This window comes from Trichomycterus rosablanca, chromosome 24, assembly GCF_030014385.1.
Source record: "Trichomycterus rosablanca isolate fTriRos1 chromosome 24, fTriRos1.hap1, whole genome shotgun sequence".
NCBI classification, from domain to species: Eukaryota; Metazoa; Chordata; class Actinopteri; order Siluriformes; family Trichomycteridae; genus Trichomycterus; species Trichomycterus rosablanca.
The window spans coordinates 16,931,211-16,952,715 of record NC_086011.1 but is presented as its reverse complement, the minus strand read 5'-3'; the positions used below and the strand labels follow the sequence as shown (position 1 = coordinate 16,952,715).

At 41.8% G+C, this 21,505-nt stretch overlaps 1 protein-coding gene across 2 annotated transcripts in view; it reads left to right on the top strand.

Annotated features, from left to right (window-relative positions):
• Nucleotides 1–200: 200 nt before the first annotated feature.
• The window catches only part of cadpsa (Ca2+-dependent activator protein for secretion a), a 92,151-nt gene continuing 70,846 nt past the window's right edge, over nt 201–21,505 (top strand). For both annotated transcript variants that reach the window (XM_062987137.1, XM_062987136.1), the window contains exons 1-2: nt 201–655; nt 19,949–20,062. In XM_062987137.1, coding sequence (XP_062843207.1) covers nt 305–655; nt 19,949–20,062 — 465 coding nt within the window. In that variant the 5' untranslated portion in view covers nt 201–304. The remainder of the gene's footprint in view (nt 656–19,948; nt 20,063–21,505) is intronic.

The window sequence follows — 21,505 nt, the reverse complement described above, 5'->3', positions numbered from 1 at the left end:
GTTTTAAAATTTTTTATAGGAAAAGCGACGAACAGAGCGCCGAAATCGGAGCAAAACGCGAAGAAAAGCAACAGTTAGTCGGCGTGAGTCTGACAGGAACAGTTTATTCCAGACTGGACCAACAAAAGTGACTTTTATTAAAAGATTTCCTTATTTAAAAATATTTGCATTCCTAGGAATGAAGTTTTAAGCTTTTATGGAGCACCAAGTCACACTTTTCCTCAAGCGCATCTCTGATCTCTGAGTGAAAACGCTCCTGCTTTGTAACCTGTTCCTCAGATTTTTGTAAAAACTTCCACCCATCATGTTGGACCCATCATCCAGCGAGGAGGAGGATGAGGTAGTGGAAGAGGAGCGCAAAGCTCCAGCAGCGACATCAGCAGCTACTCCAAAATCGCCCTCAAGTGCCCGAGTCCCACCAAGCCGGAGCGGCCAGAGCGCAGGCGGCTTACAGCCGAGCCGCGGCGCCCATGTGCGGCCCTCCAGTCCCGGACCCGCAGCCGCCGGAGACAAGGAGAAGGACGATGTGGAGAAACTGCAAAGAGAGGAAGAGGTGAGGAAGAAAAGGCTGCAGCTTTATGTGTTCGTCATGAGATGCATCGCCTATCCGTTTAACGCCAAGCAGCCCACCGACATGGCCCGGCGGCAGCAGAAGGTAAGAACTGTGCCCAGGTAAAAGGTTACCATGCATGCAACAGATTGCTGTGGAGAAGAAAGCTTCCCAAAACCAAATGCATTATGAGATTTACTTTGATCTGAATTTCGCATCCCACCCTGCATTGAATAGTTTCTTTTATAGGGTGGGGAAAGATCATCCAACACGGGTGTGGAGAAACATTACAATGTTTATAGGGTAGAAAAAACATTTTCTTTAACTGCTTTATCAAGATCATGGTTGTTCTGTGTCTAATACTACAATCTGGGCAGGTCACCTATCCATCACAGGGCATCACTCACTCACATATTTACTCACTTACATCCAGGGAGAATTTAAAGTAAGCAAAATACCTTCCACATGTTTTTGCAAGGTAGCAGGAAACCAGACCAGCGTACAGAGAAAACACACCGACACAGGGAGAACATGCTTCTCATAGACAGAAATTGGAGGCAGGGCTTGAACCCAAGACCTTGGAACTCACGCTATATTGCAAAATCCACCTTTAGAGGTTTAAACAATATAAATTATTAATTTTCTTTAGCTGCTTTATCAAGATCATGGTTGTTCTGTGTCTAATACTACAATCTGGGCAGGTCACCTATTCATCACAGGGCATCACTCACTTACATATTTACTCACTTACACCCAGGGACAATTTAAAGTAAGCAAAATACCTTCCACATGTTTTTGCAAGGTAGCAGGAAACCAGACCAGCGTACAGAGAAAACACACCGACACAGGGAGAACATGCTTCTCATAGACAGAAATTGGAGGCAGGGCTTGAACCCAAGACCTTGGAACTCACGCTAATGTGCAAAACCCACCCTACTATATGGACACAAAGAAGTAATCAGCTGTACTCAATCACAATTACTAAACAAGAACTGAGAAGTCATGCTCCAAAGCTGAATGACATTAAATAAACTGATCATCTAGGTTGCTGTTTGTATAGTTTTGGCCCAGTATATTTGGAAGATGTTTGGATAAAGAAGTGTGTGTTCCAGTCATTCAGTCACAGAAAATGAACAATTGTAGAAATAATTCCAAGACTGGCATGGCAAAATACCTTCTGCATGTTTTAGCAAGTTGGTAGAAAACCAACATACAGAGAAAACACTCAGACACAGGGAGAACATGCTTCCCATAGACATAAGTTGGAGGCAGGGCCTGAACCCAAGACCTTGGAACTCACACTATTGTGCAAAACCCACCTGACTATCTATGTATGTAAACTTTTGACCTTAGCTGTACAAACAAAGGAGTGTGTTTGTGTGTGTTTAGAGAGGCTTTTGGGGGATATAATAATGGGGCAATTGCTGACTGCATATTTTGGGGGGAAAATGGCCTGATTCTGATCTACAATCATCCGTTCTTTGCATCTTTTCTGGGAATGTTTACAGGGTAAAGAAACATCTTGCAGCGGTGCAGATGCTTAATGAATGTTTGGGTGGAGACGCCATCTGTAAACTTGATGAAGCAAGCAAAGAAACATTTTCTAAACGAACAAATGCATCAATTATCGATTTTCGGGTGGAAAAACATTAAAAACGTGCGCTTTCTCTGGAAGGCACTTCAGCATTCACCAGTTGCTTCGATACGTCATTCTAAAACAGACCGACGTTAATAGAACAAATCTACATGTTTAAAGCTTTCCACAGCAGACCCGAGGGGCTCCATCAGTCCTGTCTGATTATTGATCCCACCAGAGATGGCCGGTATAATTAGATTGGTTAAATTAGGCTTGATTAAACCTTTCCACCCCAGTGATTGTCTTTATTGTTTGAGTGGCCAAGTGGACTTAACTAGAACCAGAATAGATGGTCTATTTTTGTTTCTCATGCCATGTACTCCAAGATGAACAGGCTGTGCGTTCAGTCTTTTCTATACAGATTCAATCACTGAATCACTGAAAAGATTTAGATTGATTCTGAGCCAAACACCTGATCTTACAGTGGAAGAGTGGAGACTATTTTAGGAAATAAAGGAAGTGGGATTAGAAAACTCTATATTTTTTGCCCATGGCTTGAAATAAGATGTGCAACAAGCTTATAATCAGGTGTTCGCATACATATGGCATTTCATATGGCACATAGTTTACTTCCAGAGCTGTTTGGTCCGGCTGAGGTCAGGGCTCTGTGCAGGCCACTGGAGTATCTTTAAATCGAGCTTTTCTTCCTGTCTTTATAGAGCTCGCTTTGTGCACAGGGGCACAGTCATGCTGGAGCAGAACAAGGCCTTCCCTAAACTGTTGCTGCAAAGTTTGAAGCAAATGTAAAAATTAGAAGGGGTGTCCCAATATATGTATCTAACACCTGCCGAGATTTGAACTCGAGAGTTGAATACTTCGCCACCGTGAGCCAGCATATCAGAGCGCTGCGCCACCTGCGCGCCCCTCGGGACCGTGTTCTCTTAAACACCGTCTGTAGCGCGAGATGAGGCATGCTGTATTTCTGGCCTAGGAGAGAAACCCGAGATGAGACGATACACCTGAGATCATTTCAAGTATTCGGGCTTCTGATGAAACACAGCAGAGACTCCATGATGAGATCTGAGCAGGTGAAGATCAACAGATACCAGGCTGCATCAGTTTAATCGAATTTCTCTTCTAGATAAAAGCTGGCACAGACATGATCTTAAATCACATACAATACATTTAAAATTACCAATAAAAATTATTTATTTATTTTCTATTTATTTTAATTAACCAATTTGTCAGGGTCATGGTTGGTCCTTGGACTGGGTACCAATCCATCTCAGGGCATTGCAGACCCACCAGTTTACTCACTCACTCACTTAAACCTACAACCTGAAGTCAGTGGACATGCAGAGAACTCTGTTCTGCCAAACACAGGGCAAAGTCCGGTGGTAACATGATACAGTTACAGTTAAACATGCAAAAGATTGGGCACACCAAAATGCCACAGAATGATGTCCAATCTTTTGCATGTTTAACTGTAACTGTATCATGTTACCACCGGACTTTGCCCTGTGTTTGGCAAAACAGAGTTTAGCATGTTCTCTGCATGTCTACACAGATTTCAGTCTATAGGTCTGAGTGAGTGAGTGAGTGAGTGAGTAAACTGGTGAGTCTGTGATGCCCTGAGATGGATTGGACCAACCATGACCCTGACAAATTTACCATGAATGAGAGAGTGAAAATGTAAGTCCAGGGTTTTATTCCGCCTCGTACCCAGTATGTATGGGGGTGGTGCTGGAACCACCGTCACCCTGACTTATTCTCACCTGGGAGTTCTTGCTTGTTATTGTCATGTTTTTATGTTGGGGCGGCGGCACGCTGGGGGACTGAAACACGCCTTGTGGGACTTATTGAGTGGTTTCATTATTTATCAGGACTCCTCTGGTGAAACAAGATGTTTAGAACAGATATGCCGGTGCTTTGACAATGCCTGGTTTCCATTTGGATAATGCAGAGGAGCCAGCCTTGATCTGTGATGAGATTACCCTCTGGGGAAAGTCATTGCAATGGCTGGTTATAATCACAGCTGATAATGAGTACAGATGGCCTGAAAATTCAGCAAACAAGTGGAATTCTCAGTGTGAATGCTTACCATTTGATTTTGTGCTTGTATAGATGTTTCAAAGCACTGGTATAATCTGCTATTCTTTCCCAAGGGTAAAAGCACTGGGCTCAACTCCAGTACAAATCCTGGAGGTTCAGTTTCCATCAGCCGCCAAGTACTTACGTACTAGCTTATGGTTACTCTGATCATATGTTCTCAGTAGTGATGATCAGAGACCCAGCAGCATGTCTGTTTTATCTCGTCTCATGTGGGAGTTCTTGCTTGTTGTGTTGATGTTTTATCTTGGGAAGACGGTGCACTCTGGGACTAATTGCATTTATGTGAAAATATACTGTTGGTGATGCACTACTTAGACATACTACTTAGTACTGGCAGGGTGTGGTATGAAATGTAGATTGTTGAAGTGCAGATGAGATTCCTTTTAGTTTCTGTGTTCTATCTGACCACTGTTAATGAGCTCAACATTTAACAGCACTTTACAGTACACTAGCAAAATACAAAAATATATATAATTATATATGTAAAATATTATTTTTCCATCAGTTAGAAGCACAGCATAATTACTGTACCTATAAAGCTATACCTCGCTTAGCTTTAATTTCTCTGTGTCTTGTAAACAAGTAAATAAACAAAAAAAACAATTAAAATGAGTGGCCTATACATGGTCCGTGTGGGTTTCCTCCGGGTGCTCTGTTTTACTCCCACAGTCCGAAGATGTGCAAGTGAGGTGAATTGGAAACTAAATTATCCATGACTGTGTTTGATATAAACTTGTGAACTGATGAACCTTGTGTGTAATGAGTAACTACCGTTCCTGTCATGAATGTAACCAAAGTGTAAAACATGATGTTAAAATCCTAATAAACAAACATTAACAAGTTCCTACCAACGTTTGCTGCTTTTCTATAAGAGTCTGAGATCATAAAAGTCAAGGTGGCAGCTTTGTTAAGACCTTATTTGCTCACATGATATTTTAATCCTCTGTTTTACTGATTTCTATGAAGAAAATGTGTTCAGTGACAGGAGATGCGTTTCAGATTATGATCCGATATAAGGTCTAATACAGAGCGAGTGATCCTTTATTGTGTGTTTGATGAGATATGCTAATCAGCCCCGTTGTCTGAACAACATCAAAGCCGACACGCCAATTATAAAGCACGGGCTGTAATATGATTCAGGTGTAAGAGATGAAGAAGAACAATTAACGAGTGGGTTTGATTGAAATTCTGGGCTCTCTTAAACGCTAAGCGCTTGGGGTGAATGCAAGTGATGATCCCAAACGTCTATGTAGTGTTCTTCACGACTGGCTTATGTCTTCTGGGCTCAAGCTATGAGAAAAAGGCACCTAAATGTGCACAAATTCTCACAGATACATGTCAAAATCATCTGATATGGCCTCAATAAAGGGAAAACTCTATATTAATGCCAGTAGATTATGGAATGTCCATGTCAACAAGCTCAAGATCTGGTGGGGTGGATGCCTCACATCAGCATGAGTCCTGAGAACCCGGAATAAATGTCAGCCTGTCACTCTGGTTAATGCGTAGCTTAAATCTAAAAAGTCACATTTGGCGAAGCAACATTCCTCAGAGTGCCGCTTTCTTCCGAATGGACCAGACTTTATCTCGGGAGCTTAGGACGCGTGCCGTAAAAACATGCCATAAAAACGCAGTTGTACTATAAGCCCAGAAGCTCAGAGCAATAAAACTGCAGTGGCAAACAGATGTTGGTCGTATCTACTGGAAAGCACTGAGCAGATTGTGTGCTAATGCGAGGAATCCAAACAGGAGCCGTGAAACAGAACAGCAATAAAGCTTAGATCAAGGAAGACGTTACAGAAGATGCAAAGATTTAGGGATTTTCTCACTTGTTGGCCTGTTTAGACCCCTAAGTTTGGTGCTTTTGGTATGCTTGGTCATGTATGTATGCGGTCCTGAGTACTGAACTTTGGGGTTTACCTTACATACGGACCCCAGTCTGTACATGTAAACTGCTCTTGAGACTAGACATGACCTGTAGCTGAATTCAGAAGGATATGGGCAGACATGAAGGCCTGAGTGAGGCCACCAGACTGATCTGAAGTGTCTCAGAAACAGCAAGGGTTCGTAAAGACAAGGTTCGACAAGGCTGTCTCCAGTGGAGTGTCTCCGGTGGCCTGCACAGAGCCATCACCATCATCCTGTTGATGTCTCCAATTACGGACAATGGCACATTAGGAACGTTACGGGTAGTTGTGGATTTGGATGCGTAGCTTATTATACTCTAGGGTGCAATGTAACAGGGGCTTAAGTGGCGGAATTAGCACCTCAGCCTTTTAAACAGCGTTCACATGGACACAAATGCACTAACACAGAATCTGTCAGGATTTTAGTGACTTGTGTATCACTGTGTCTTCACAAGGTTTTGGGTGGACGGTGGCTCGGTGGGTAGCACTGTCGCCAAACAGCAAGAAGGTCCTGGGTTTGACTCCCAGGTGGAGCGATCTGGATCCTTACTGTGTGGAGTTTGCATGTTCTCCTCCGTGTCTGTGTGGGTTTCCTCTGGGAACTCCAGTTTCCAAAGACGTGTCCAAAGACGTGCAATTGAGGTGAATTAGAGATACAAAATTGTCCGTGACTTGAACTGATGAATTTTGTGTAGCAGTAACTACATGTTCCTGTCATGAATGTAATCAAATTGTGTAAAATGTGACAATAAAATCCTAATAAGTAAATAAATACCTCACGTTTTGCAGATATGTGAGTTGTGTAACAGAAGATGTTTTTCCACTTGCACACATACAGCCATTTGGCCTAAGAGTAAATCTGTAATAGGAAAATTTCCCATCAGGACCTTGGCACTGCACGAACACTGAAAAAAGGTTGAGGAGAAATCAATGCTCCTCACAGAAGCACTTCATCATTTTTAGAGTAACCTGTAGTGCAAGAACAGAGAGCAATGCTGCAATCATGACTGAAGGGTGTTTAATGGAGATGAACATAATGTACAGAGCATAAAAGTGCCCCGACACACTGGTTCACCATGACCCATGATGCAATTGGTGCCTTTTGAAACTGAACCCGTGTTGGTTGGAGAATAGACCTGAGAGCAGTGATTCAACCTTACTTGGGACTTTACCTCTTACTTGACGTTGCACGTGAATGCCTTTATTTGTCATATATACATATACATGTGTACAACACAACGGAATTCTTACTTTGCGTATCCCAGCTTGTTTGGAAGCTGGGGTCAGAGCGCAGGGTCAGCCATTGTATGGCACACCTGGAGCAGACAGGGTTAAGGGCCTTGCCTAGCCCAAAGCTCTACTCACTAGGCTACCTAGTAAGTAAGTCGCTTTGGATAAAGGCGTCTGCTAAATGCCGCAAATGTAAATGTCAGTGGAATGTGACGAGGATCGTCGGAAGGTTTGTGTACGACTGTATGGTTTGGTAAAAGATTACATGTATGATTAGGCAGCTGGATGGAGAGTATGTTAAATATGTGATGTTGGATATTAGAATGCTGTTTGAATGTTTAATGTTGATTGGCTGGATGGATGGATAGATGTTGGATTATGGATAAATGGTTAAATAGACGTAAGAAGTTGAATGAAAAGATGGGTGATTGGATTAGATGGATAAATAGATGGCTGGATTGATGTACAGGATTTTCATTAACATCTCTAAACAAGGTTTCTAAAACAACAATTCATTTAAAGTTATACAACAACCATACAATCCTCTGTAAAAAGGAAGGATGTACTCACTTAGTTACCTCATCAGCCGGGTTACCTAGTTTAATTTGTAAGCTTATTTAGTCAATTACACTTAGGTACCAGGCTTAATAGTACACACACACACACACACACACACACACACAAACAGAAAGTCCCATTGCACTGTCAGCGAGAGAATTGTACAATCCGCTCTGGTTTCTTTTGGTTTCTTTCTTCACAGCTGACAGCTTTTAAAATCCTGTCAACCATCAACTCACAGCTGGCACTGTGAAACAGCCTAACAAAGGTGTGTGTGTGTGTGTGTGTGTGTGTGTGTGTGTGTGAGAGAGAGAGAGAGTTTACATTCATTAGAGTTGAGGGAGATCCTTTTTTTATATACATGCTTGTTATTGGAATAACACTGACAGGTGACAGGATTTATGAAGATTACATTAACATTTTTGGCATTTAGCAGACATTAAGACCACCTTCCTAATATTGTGTTGGCCCCATTCTGACACCTTTCTATCAGAACCAGCATGAACTTCTTCAGCAGTTTGAGCTACAGTAGCTCATCTGTTGGATCGGACCACACGGGCCAGCCTTCGCTCCCCACGTGCATCAATGAGCCTTGGTCGCCCATGACCCTGTCGCCGGTTTACCACTGTTCCTTCCTTGGAGCACTTTTGATAGATACTGACCACTGCAGACCGGGAACACCCCACAAGAGCTGCAGTTTTGGAGATGCTCTGACCCAGTCGTCTAGCCATCACAGTTTGGCCCTTGTCAAACTCGCTCAAATCCTCACACTCGTCCATTTTTCCTGCTTCAAACATCAACTTTGAGGTCGGTGTAAGTAGTCCAGTTCCTTAGTCACTATACCATCATTGCACTGGCTTTTCAACATCTTAAAGGTTTCCCACTGGCTTAAAGGTTATAGTGTAGGAAATAACCCCCATCTGGTAAAAATACAAAACAGCGGCTTTTGTACCTCCTCATATGCCTTCAAGCCCACGGTGATGTAAAGCCTGCATAACTATGATCAACATCCCCCTCAATAAAGAACCAATTCCCCAAAAAGTGTCAGAAGTCCAATCTAATCCAATCCAATCCCAATTTAGTCAAGACACCCACGAATCCAACTGCATATCAAAAACACACAATGCTGTGCAGAATTACACACACGGATCCGTATTTGCACATAATACACCTACACGTTCTGTCCAGAAAAACTCTGTTTCAGATCGTGCTGACCTGGCTTAATCAGACGAATCCTCGGCAGGCTGCGTTATTTGTGTTTGCAGTGTTAAGTCATTAATTTGGATAAATACGCACAGGACATTAATATTCCCTGAATAGGCCTTTTAATTAGGCGATTTATCATGAATGAACATGCGGATAGTAAACAATCTATTTATAGCAGAGAGAAATGATGACTGTGCAACTGAACAAACAGATGATTATTATAGCAACTGAATAGCAAAGATTTATTCTCACTCGCGATGCAATTTAGAGCAGCCAGTCTACCTTCTGCCTTTTGGAAGGTGTAGGAAACCCACATAGAGTCTGAGAGAACAAGCAAAATTCTTCACAGATGGTAACCAGAAGCAGGCATTTAATTTATGTTTTTTTTGGGGGAAGTGGGAGTAATCCAAAGTACCTAGAGATAACAAAGGATGCAGTTAGCACAGTCCAGTCCAGAGTAAGGCACATCATGACACATCTCTTTATAAACAGTAACTGAAGGGGAGGATCAAATACAGGTTACCAGGATCCTGGAGCTGTGCACCACCTGCACACCTTCTTGTCTTATTTGCTTTTGGATGAGAAAAATGTATTGTAGTGGCTGGTTTGAAGGAATCTGGTCCACAGGCAGGACTACATGGCATCCAAAGCTTCTCCTAAAATTGAGCAAAAAAAAGAAACCCTAATGAAAAGAACGCAACGGCCTTCTGATCGGGACAGGCTTCATCTCCAGTCTTCATTAGACGTTTTTCAGATCACCTGTCTAACAGAAGTGAATGTAATGCATCATGGAGCATAAAGAAGCCCAAAGAGGGTTCATTAAGGAAAAAAACACAGCAGAGTGAACATTAATGAAAGGAATATTTTTAGTGACGATGCTTTAGGGGAAGCAGCATGTGGCAGAGAGTTTCTGGTCTTTTCTGCAACTGACAGAAACAGAAAATACTTTAATGAATCACAGATGCTTTTTGCATGTTACATAATGTCCTAACTTTTTCAGAAATGGGGCTTGTATATTTATGGTTATACAACAGTTAGTTCCGACCTTACAATCTGATTGGTTGAGAAGCGTTCTAACACGCCTTTTCACACCACAACTGTATTACTCCGCTGACGCTTTGCCAGTAACGACAAGCTTCATGCACACAAGCCGCCGGTTGTTTTGTAGGCCTATTTGTGCTCATACATCCAGAAATTGATCAAATGGATCACTTTCAGATAACATTCGTCCTAAATTCTATCTTTTAATTCTTAATTAATTTTATTTTTAGCTTTTTCTCCTTTTCCTTTCATCTTTGCTTATTATTTTTTATTCTAAACTAGCATTACTTTGTAGTGTTAAACTATATGCCTTTTTTAGCCTACTGTGTTAAGGCAGGGTAGGGAATTTTTACCGTTGCATAGCAGCAACTCATTCGTTGTGGAACTACTTTTTGGCAAAAGGTATTGTCAATATTAAAGCATATTCAATATGAAATTCAGGGCTTTGATTTATTTTCTTTCTTTATTTTGTAAAAACTGTATAAAAGCAGTAGGACACTTGAGGTCATGTGTTATCGCGAATAACATCACGGCTTCGGCTCGTGCCTGCGACCAAATCACAGCCGTGATGTTATTCACGATAACACACTCCCTCTCGTGTTCTATTGCTTAAAAACCAAACAACAAACACCTTCAACATTCCTGTCAGCACGATTGGTTTGATAATTCGCAGGTAGAACATTCACACAGGTTTTTAATACGTGTTTTTAAACCTGTCTGAGGGAGGAATGGTGTGTTGGGTTTCTCGTTGCAGCTGCAATTGCGGCCTCTGCTGGCTGGTCGAGGCACACGCATGAGAGATGGTTGATTCATGGATAGCAGTGCATGATACTCTGATACTCTATGCCCAATACTGAACAGGGTTCGATGGCTTGGCACCCTGTCCAGGGTATTCCTGCCTCATGCCCAGTATTCCCCAGTGAACCCAGGCCTGCCTCGACCCTAATGGATGAAGCGGTTGATGATAATGAAATAAAATTATGTTTTGTTTATGAATACATATTGGGAGACACGGTGGCTCTTTGGATAGCACTTTCACCTCACAGCAAGAAGGTCCTGGGTTCGATTCCCAGGTGGAGCTGATGAATCTTGAGTAACCAGTAACTACCCGTCCTGTCCTTGATGTAATCGGGGTGTGTAGAACATGACGTTAAAATCAAAATAAGTGAATGCATATTCTTGTGTCAGAATGGAGTGTGTGTGTGTGTGGGTGCATTAATATGACACCAAAGCATTGTATAGTGACTTTCAAAGTGTTCATTCACATTTCATCCATCAGCTGTGCAGCAACAATGCAGGAAGGGATTTCGACTCATGTGTAGGATTTCCACCCCCTCAGTCCCTCCCCCACTCTTTCCTTTTAAAATGAGTGAGGATTTAGTTGCTTGAGCTGACGTTAGCCAACGTTGTATGCTATGCAGACCAGTGTGTGTGTGTGTGTGCATGTGTGTGTGTGTAAGAGATAGTAAATTACTACCCATGAGTTGTCTGTTTCTATAGTAACCACAGGCCAGGCAGGTTCGAGGTGGATCTCAGGTTGAATGAGTGCATGTGTGTGTAAGTAAGTAAGTAAGTAAATTTTATTTATAAAGCACTCTTAAAACAACTTACGTTGACCAAAGTGCTGTACATCGAATAAGCATACATAACACAACATTATATTAAAAAAGTAAGAACCAAATAAAAATACAGAGTAAGAGACAAAATAAAACAAATACAAATAGACTAAACAATTAAAATTAACACAGCTCCTCACTGTTCAAATGCCAGCTTATAAAGGTATGTTTTTAGGAGTGATTTAAAAACAGCGGCCGAAGGTGCTTGTCGAATATTAGGAGGTAGAGTGTTCCATAGCCTCGGAGCATAAACTGCAAATGCACGATCACCTTTTAGCTTCAAACGAGCCCTAGGAACAGTCAACAAATTCTGAGTGGCTGATCTTAAAGATCGCTGTGCGGTTGCGGGAGAAAGCATACCACTGAGATAAGCCGGGGCTTGACCATTAAGCGCTTTAAAAACAAATAAAAGCACTTTAAAATGAATCCTGTGCTGAACAGGCAGCCAATGTAGTGAGGCAAGGACTGGTGTAATATGGTTTCTTTTCTTGGTATTAGTCAGTAACCTTGCTGCTGCATTCTGGACTACCTGCAAGCGCCGCAACAGAGACTGACTAATCCCAATATACAGAGAATTACAGTAGTCAATTCTTGCAGAAATGAATGCATGAATAACTTTTTCCAGGTCAGAATAGCAGAGAAAAGGCTTAATCTTCGCAATATTTCTGAGCTGGAAGAAGCTATTCCTTACCACAGAGTTGATTTGTTTATCAAATCGGAGGTCAGAGTCAAAGATAACACCAAGATTTCTCACAGATGTTTTGACACATGTAGACAAGTGACCAAGGTTATTGGAGACACTATTGATGTGATGAGGACCCCCAAAAACGATAACCTCTGACTTGCTTTCATTCAGCTGAAGAAAATTGTCAGCCATCCACCTCTTTATGTCCTCAAGACAACTGCTAAGAGATGTTAACGAGCCATTGTCATTCGGTCTAATGGGAAGATAAAGCTGTATGTCATCAGCATACAGGTGAAAGCTGACATTGTGCTTCCTAATTATTTGACCCAATGGCAGCATATAGAGAGAAAAAAGGAGGGGCCCTAGTATGGACCCTTGTGGAACACCACAAGAGACATCAGCAGAAGAAGAGAAATAGCTGCTAATATTCACTGAAAAGGTTCTATTCTTAAAATAAGATATGAACCAATTCAGGGCCTCTCCCTGTAACCCCACCCACTTTTCCAGGCGACCAACAAGTATGTCATGGTCAACAGTATCAAAAGCAGAACTAAGGTCCAATAAAATGAGGATGGCACAATTTCCCTCATCAACAGTAAGTAGCAAGTCATTTGTCACCTTCAGAAGAGCAGATTCAGTGCTGTGCATAGACTTAAAGCCAGATTGAAAAATCTCAAAAATACCATCTCTACTCAAAAATGGTAAAAGCTGAGAATATACAACCTTTTCCAGCAATTTAGCCAAGAATGGTAATTTAGAAATCGGCCTATAGTTACTAACCACTGTAGCATCAAGATTATGCTTTTTGAGCAGAGGTGTAACTACAGCATGTTTAAAGCATGCTGGAACAGTACCAGTGGCAAGGGAAGTATTAATGATATCCAGGACAAAAGGTCCTAATATATCAAATGTCTCCCTAACTATCTGTGGGGGCATCACATCAAGTGGGGAGGTTGTTGGCTTTGTTTTCAGCACCAAATCTGTTAATTCGGAGATTGAAACAGCCTCAAACTTTTCAAACATACCTGGGCACGGCGGTGGAAGTGGAGAATCTATACCCAAGTAAGTAATGCCAGACCTAATTGTTTCAGTTTTTTCCACAAAAAAGTTTAAAAACTCTTCACATACTCTAGAAGAAGGAACATTTCCAACTTCGGGTGATGATTTAAGTAAAGAATTTATTGTACTGTGTGTGTGTGTGTGTCTCCCAGTTTTAAATCAGCTGATGGAAATTGAAAGCCAATTTGGATTGAAAATAATGTGGCTCACTGTGTTTAAATCAGCTGCTTTACTGCACAGCATCAGCACTGCCTGGTTACCACTGTCGGGCCCCTGATCACGGCCCCTAACCCTCAATTGCTTGGATTCAGTCAGCGGATGGTTTGGAGCAAGCGTAAATGTAAAAGACTCAGAAGGTTGTCGGTTTAAACCCCACCACTACCCAGCTGTATTCAGTCATAATTGTACATTGCTTGGATAAAAGCGTCTGCTAAATGCTGCAAATGTACAAGACTCTGCGGTTAGGGTACTGGACTAGTAATCAGAAGGTTGCCGGTTCAAGCCCCACCACTACCCAACTGTATTTAGTCATAACTGTAAGTTGCTTAGATAAAAGCGTCTGCTATATGCTGTAAATGTAAAAGACTCTGAGGTTAGGGCTGGACTAGTAATCAGAAGGTTGCCGGTTCAAGGCCCACCACTACCCAACTTTATTGGATTTAGTCAGCAAATGCTTTGGAGCAAGTGTGCCTGCTACATGCTGTAAATGTAGACTTAGCGGTTAGGGTACTGGACTAGTAATTACTAGTAATCAGAAGGTTGCCGGTTCAAGGCCCACCACTCAGGTCATATTCAGTCATAATTGTAAGTTGCTGAAAAGCAAGTTTATTCCCCACCATTGCCAGGTTGTCACTGTTGGGCCCTTGAGCAAGGCCCTTAACCCTCAATTGCTTAGACAGTATACTGTCACAGTATTGTAAGTTTCTTTGAAAAAAAAGCAACTGCAAATGTAAAAGACTCTGAGGTTAGGGCTGGACTAGTAATCAGAAGGTTGCCGGTTCAAGGCCCTACCACTGCCCAACTGTATTCAATCATAATTGTAACTTACTTAAATCAGAGCTTAAGTTAGGGCTGTTGAAGCCTAGCTGTTAAGGTGCTGGACTAGTAATAAAAAGGTTGCCAGGTTGTCACTGTTGGGCCCTTTTTTAAAAAGCGTCCTCTAAATGTAAATGATATCATTAAATGATAGTTTGAATCATTCTTCTTCTATATAGTTCATTATACAACCCTAACCCTAACCCCTAACCCCAGGAAGGCATGAGGGACTGTACACGATTCCCCGAAGGGTATGAGATCACGCACCGCAGCCCTTCTGGTCTTTAATCAATAAGGTCGTGGCCTCCTGACGAGTGCACTACGAAGGGAACGAGGGGAGGGACGAGACGTAATTGCTGCGTTCACTACATCACAGACTTATCTATTTATTGTCATTACTCGAGCCAGCATGAGTGTAATGGACCTCATTTAACCGCCGGCGAGACGTCTAACGATATGCAGCGAGAGAAAGAAAGCAGACGAGGTTTCAGCCTTGGGTCTGATTCTTTTCATTCAGGTGTTGATGTGGGTTCAGTTTCGAGTGCTGCGACGATGCGGACGGGCGACACACACCTGTGTGTTATAAAATCATTTCCATATGCATTAACACACTTTGGCTTTGAAAGCCGAGAGCAGATGGCACGGGCGCAGAGGTAGACCTGTCCACACTCGTTTAACCCCACATACACACAGTCAGATGAAAGGCTTACTGTTTTGTTTTGTTTCTCTCAGCTTTGTGCAGGACAAAGGATTAGCTAATCCAGCATCAGTCCCTCTTTAACCCATCACTGAATAACACAAGACCTGGACTGATATAAAAATATCTATATAAAGTGCTAAAATTCTAATCAATACTCTCAAATGTCATTCGGGCAGTCTGAGTATTTCTGCAAAGTGCATTTTCATCCAGACTGCTTTCACAAATTTCATCAGCTAGGATTAATGCCATTCAGTTCAGCACAACCTCACTTGAGTTTTAAAGCTGGCTTCACCCATGTCCCAGCACCTTCTTGTTTCTTGCAGACCTGCTTGTTTGTGGTTCCTTTAAAATCTCACTATTAAGACAAATGTTGTTTTAGTTAGTATGTAGAGCCTCATATTTACCCTGGGCAAAAGACGCCTGTTCCATGCACTTTTTCTTCTGTGCAGTCAAACTAGCCCTATTTATATAAATCGACAGTCTAAGCAACTGATGATTAAGGGCCTTGCTCAAGGGCCCAACAGTGGCAACCTGGCAGTGGTAGGGCTTGAACCAGTGACCTTTTGATTACTAGTCCAGTTCCTTAACCACTAGGCTAAAACATTTACGGTATTCAATAGACACTGTTGTCCAAAGCAACGTACAATTATGACCACATACGGTCTGAGCAATTGACGTTTTTTCAAGGGCCCTGCTCAAGGGCCCAGCAGTGACAAGTTGGCATTGGTGGGGCTTGAACCAGTGACCTTTTGATTACTAGTCCAGTTCCTTAACCACTAGGCTACAACATATACAGTATTTAGAGGACGCTTTATCCAAAGTGATGTACAATTATGACCAAATACGGTCTGAGCAATCGAGGGTTTTTCAAGGGCCCTACTCAGGGGCCACACAGTGGCAAGTTGGCAGTGGTGGGGCTTGAACCAGTGACCTTTTGATTACTAGTCCAGTTCCTTAACCACTAGGCTACAACATTTACGGCATTCAGCGGGCACTGTTATCCAACGTGGCATACAAATATAACTGAATACACTCTGAGCAATCAAGGGCCTTTCTCTGGGGCCCAACAGTGGCAACTTTGCAGTGGTGGGGCTTGAACCAGCAACCTTCTGATTACTAGTGCAATAGCTTAATCACTGAGCTACCACTGTCCCTTACAATAAATAAAAAACGACAGTCAACGATAGATAAAAGATTTTACAGCTCTGGGAAGGCCTTCTATGGGATTTTGGAGTGTGTGTAGGAATTTGTGCCCAATTCAAAAAGGCATTTGTTGTGGATCAGAGAAAATGTCATGCAATCAGCAATCTACTTCATACCAATATGTATTAAGTGGGGTTATGGCTCTGTGCACACCACTGGAGTGTATTTAAACTGCGCTTCTCTGTTGGATGCACATTATTTCCTTTATACAACTTATTTGTTACACCTGTTAGCATTAGAAGGGTGTCCCAATACTTTAGTCCATATTGTGTACTCATTACGCATGGAGGATGTGCTGCTCTCCAGCATGACCACACGTGCTGGACAGATTGTGAGACGAACTCACTCTACTATCTAACGATGATGGTTTTGTTTTAAGTGTTTGGGAAATCCAGCCCACAGCAGCTGGTGTTCAGCACATCACAGAAGTGTGAGTCAGATCCAGATAGAGAGGAAAGACGTCCACAGTGTGTAAAAGTGGGAGGCTGGGGGTCAGAATATCATCCTCATCTGTTTTTGAATCATTTTGATTTATTAAAGGCTGTCTGGCAGGGAGACGCTTTTACCTTCTGTTGTTGAGTCACATCTGGAATTTTAGGCAAGTTCTTTTACACCACGTCTTTATACAGGGAGGAGTAATGCTGGAACAGAAAGGAGGTGTAACAAAGCTAATGTTGTTTCAAGGGTCATATGGACTGTAATGTACAAACACCCCAATAATTTACTTATTAAATCACTTACTGATTATGTAATTGAAGGGGAATAAGGGTAAAACATGGGACAAATGTTTGTAGGGTTAGTAGTGTTCATTTTTAACCAAAAAAGGTTTGGTTCAAGTAAGTTTACTTTGTTGGCTTAGTGGGTAGCACTGTTGCCTCACAGCAAGAAGGTCCTGGGTTCGATCCCCCGGTGGGGCGGTCTGGGTCCTTTCTGTGTGGAGTTTGCATGTTCTCCCCGTGTCTGCGTGGGTTTACTCCGGGAGCTCCGGTTTCCTCCCACAGTCCAAAAACATGCAACTGAGGTGAATTGAAGACGCTCGATTGTCCATGACTGTGTTCGATATAACCTTGTGAACTGATGAAACTTGTGTGAAGATAAAATACCGTTTCCTGTCATGAATGTAACCAAAAGTGTAAAACATGACGTTAAAATCCTAATAAACAAACAAACTTACAGGTTTGTACCAGGCATGCAGGCAGCTGTGCTGGGAGTCAAAGGACCTGAGCACTGATGGTTGATGGGATTTGAAGTCCTTGGACCACCATTTTGGGAATGGACTATTTTGTAACTATGGGGGAAGGGTTTTTTTTTTATCCTTTGTTTGGTTCTTATATAATTGTGATTGTGACACTGTCTTAATGTAATTAATATAAACTGATGTAACGGTATAATTATACCATGTCTTTGTTTGTCATTGACCAATGACTTTTTGATAGTGGTGAACTTAGGAAATGCTATGTTACCTGTAGTTGATTTGGTCCAATCCCTCATGAGTATTTAAGGAAAAAAAAAAAAAAAAAAAGTTTGTTTGGTTGGGCATGTGGGAGTTGTAATGGTGGTGCAATAATTGAGATGCACTGAAGTTTAGTTTAAAGTTTGTTTATTAGTTTAGGCCAGGTTTAAGTGTATGAATATCTCAGTGAAATTAATTTTTATCTTTAATATTTTGCACCTGGTTTTTTTTGGATTGGGAGAAAAAAATCAACACAACTGCATCCTAAGTTCCTGATTCTGACTCAGTTTTTCCATCCCTGATCGAGTATCCTGTAACAGGAGGCCTTCCCTAAAATATTGGTACAAAGATGGAAGTACACCGATCAGCCATAACATTAAACCACCTCCTTGTTTCTACACTCACTGTCCATTTTATCAGCTCCACTTACCATATAGAAGCACTTTGTAGTTCTACAATTACTGACTGTAGTCCATCTATTTTTTTGCATACCTTTTTTAACCCCCTTTCACCCTGTTCTTCAATGGTCAGGACCCCCACAGGACCACCACAGAGCAGGTATTATTTAGGTGGTGGATCATTCTCAGCACTGCAGTGACACTGACATGGTGGTGGTGTGTTAGTGTGTGTTGTGCTGGTATGAGTGGATCAGACACAGCAGCGTGTCCACTCACTGTCCAATCCTACCTAGTCGGTCCACCTTGTAGATGTAAAGTCTGAGACGATCGCTCATCTATTGCTGCTGTTTGAGTCGGTCATCTTCTAGACCTTCATCAGTGGTCACAGGACGCTGCCCATGGGGCGCTGTTGGCTGGATATTGTTGGTTTGTGGATGATTCTCAGTCCAGCAGTGACAGTGAGTGAAGAACAGCGTGTAAGGGGGCTAACAAAGCATGCAGAGAAACAGATGGACTACAGTCAGTAATTGTAGAACTACAAAGTGCTTCTATATGGTAAGTGGAGCTGATAAAATGGACAGGAGGTGGTTTTAATGTTATGGCTGATCAGTGTATATCCAAAGTAACTTACAATTGGTTTACAAATTCAAGCAATTGAGGGTGAAGGGCCTTGCTCAGGGGTCCAACAGTGAAAGATTGGTGGCCTTAAGATTACTAGGCAAGGATCTTTACTTCTGAGCTGCCATTGGCTGACAGTACAATGGAAAGTGTTCCAGTTGTTTCCAGTCATGGGCTGCATTTCTGACCAGTTGCAGAGGTGTGATAGTGGACATGGAAAGGTCTGTCAGTAGTCCAGCCTTAAAATTACAATCGACACTTTCCCTCCATCCTCACACGAGGCCTCGGTTCTTATTAGCCCTTTAAACTGGTTAGGACAAACAGGGCCTGCAGTGGATGAGGACCAGAGCAGAGGGCAGCATGAAATCTATAATTACTCATTTCTCCACTCCATCATTAGCATAGAGAAAAGGCCAGCTCCCAGCATGCTAATAATTTGTTGAGTTCAAATAGCAGAAAGGCGCTGCGGTGCGCTCATGTTTCAGCAACGCGAAGCAGCAGAAGACCTCTTGGGTTGGCAAAGAACTCAATATTGGTACAAAAGATTTATTGAATAAAAGCTAACTGTCTATATACACTACATGACTAAAAGTATGTGGACACCTTACCATGAGCTTTTATTTTTCAGCTTATAATAGCCTCCACTCTTCTAGAAAAGCTTTGATACCGTTAATAGATTTAATTGATTCATGGAAAGCAGTTTGTGACTTTTAACAAAGTACATTTATCCTAGATTTCCAATTCTTACAGTATACTGATTTACTGACAGCAAATGAAACGCAAATGAAGTGAATTCCAACTCGGCTGTCTGCTGAAAACAGCTTGACATTAAGACTCGTGTTCTGCTGTCATATGTCAAGCGTCTGTTATGTTCTGATATTTTTAATGTATTCCTGAGTCATAGAGAATTCAAGGAATCTGATAAATAAAGTAAATCTTTGAGTCATCTTTCTGATTCTGTGATCTATTAAAAAGTTTCTTTTTTTCGCTCTCCTCTGTAGATCAGTAAACAGCAGCTACAGGTAGTGAAGGATCGCTTCCAGGCCTTCTTGAACGGAGATACGCAGATCGTAGCAGATGAAGCGTTCATCAACGCCGTCCAGAGCTACTATGAGGTAAGAAGTTTTCAGACATTTAGTGTTAAAACCTGCAAACACAAACGCACTAACCTGCTTCAAATACACAAATGCAGAATCTCCTCCCTGTCAGGTCAACATGATGGAAGAATATATAGAGCGTAGTGTGGTCACCACTACTGGGTTTTGGGTTAAGACTCTCTGTGAGAAGTCGGTGTGCTAATCTGTGACCCTGTTCGGTCAGTGTGGGTGTCAAGTGGCCAGTAAAGGCCTCCAGAGTATACTGGGAATTGATTATATTTAAACTGGGACAAATGGGACACTTAAAAAACATGACACTCACATACCTGTCAATGTTTCTTTCATTTTTTCTTACATTTCTTTCAGTTTAAGCAATGGAGGGCTAAGGGCCTTGCTCAGGGGTCCAACAGTGGAAACTTGGTGGTGCTTGAACCAGCACCCTTCTAGTTACTGGTCCAGTACCATAACCACTGAGCTACCACTCCCTGACCTTTATTATTTATTTATTTCATTACTTTTGGGTGGCTTGGGTGGTGCAGTGGTAAACTGAGTTAGACCACTACCACTGGGTTCCAGGGTTTCCTGTCCTCAGCGGTGCTATCAGCCAGTCTGGTGTCTACATACAGACATGGTTGGCTATACTTTATTAGTCAGTGGCTGAAGCCTCATGATAGAATGGCGTCATGTCTGGGGTGCGTTGCTGCATTGCACCCAATGTTTTCAAAGATGAATCTTATTGTATGGTTATTGTATGGTTCTGAACATGGCATTAGGAATATTACACGTCATATAATCTGCAAATCATGTGTCCAAATGTTAACGTGCATACAAAAAAACCAAAACGCATTTAAAGTGAACAGACGAGACATTGTTTTTTTTACAGCAGTTAGGACAGATGAGAAAACATTAATCAGTGAAATGACCTGGTGCTCAGAACCAGACGAAGGCTCAGTTCCTAATTTAGTTAATGTCCTCGTTCAGGATTAACACCAAATCTTTAAAGCCCTTTGTTTTAACTAATCATTACCTGCTTTTTTGGGATGATTGCGATGACCTGCACTGTTTTGTCTCCAAGCCTTAAATCTTAACAATATAGCGTAATAATTTTATAATATGTTTTACTTAATTTAATACATGAAAACAATAAGAGACCACATAACTACAGCAACTACTTCTTTTTTATTATTTGTAATATCATTACAGTTTAAATATCCAATTCAAATGTACACACTTTGTACTTAATATGAACAAAAAAGATATAATTATAAGACGTTCATATATAGGGTGGCAACAGGCAGGGCAGTTGTAGCCTAGTGGTTAAGATGATGGACTAGTAATGAAGAAATCACTGGTTCAAGCCCCACCACTGCCAGGTTGCCATTGTTGGGCCCCTGAGCAAGGCCCTTAATCCTCAAATTCTTAGACAATATACTGTCACAGTACTGTAAGTCGCTTTGGATA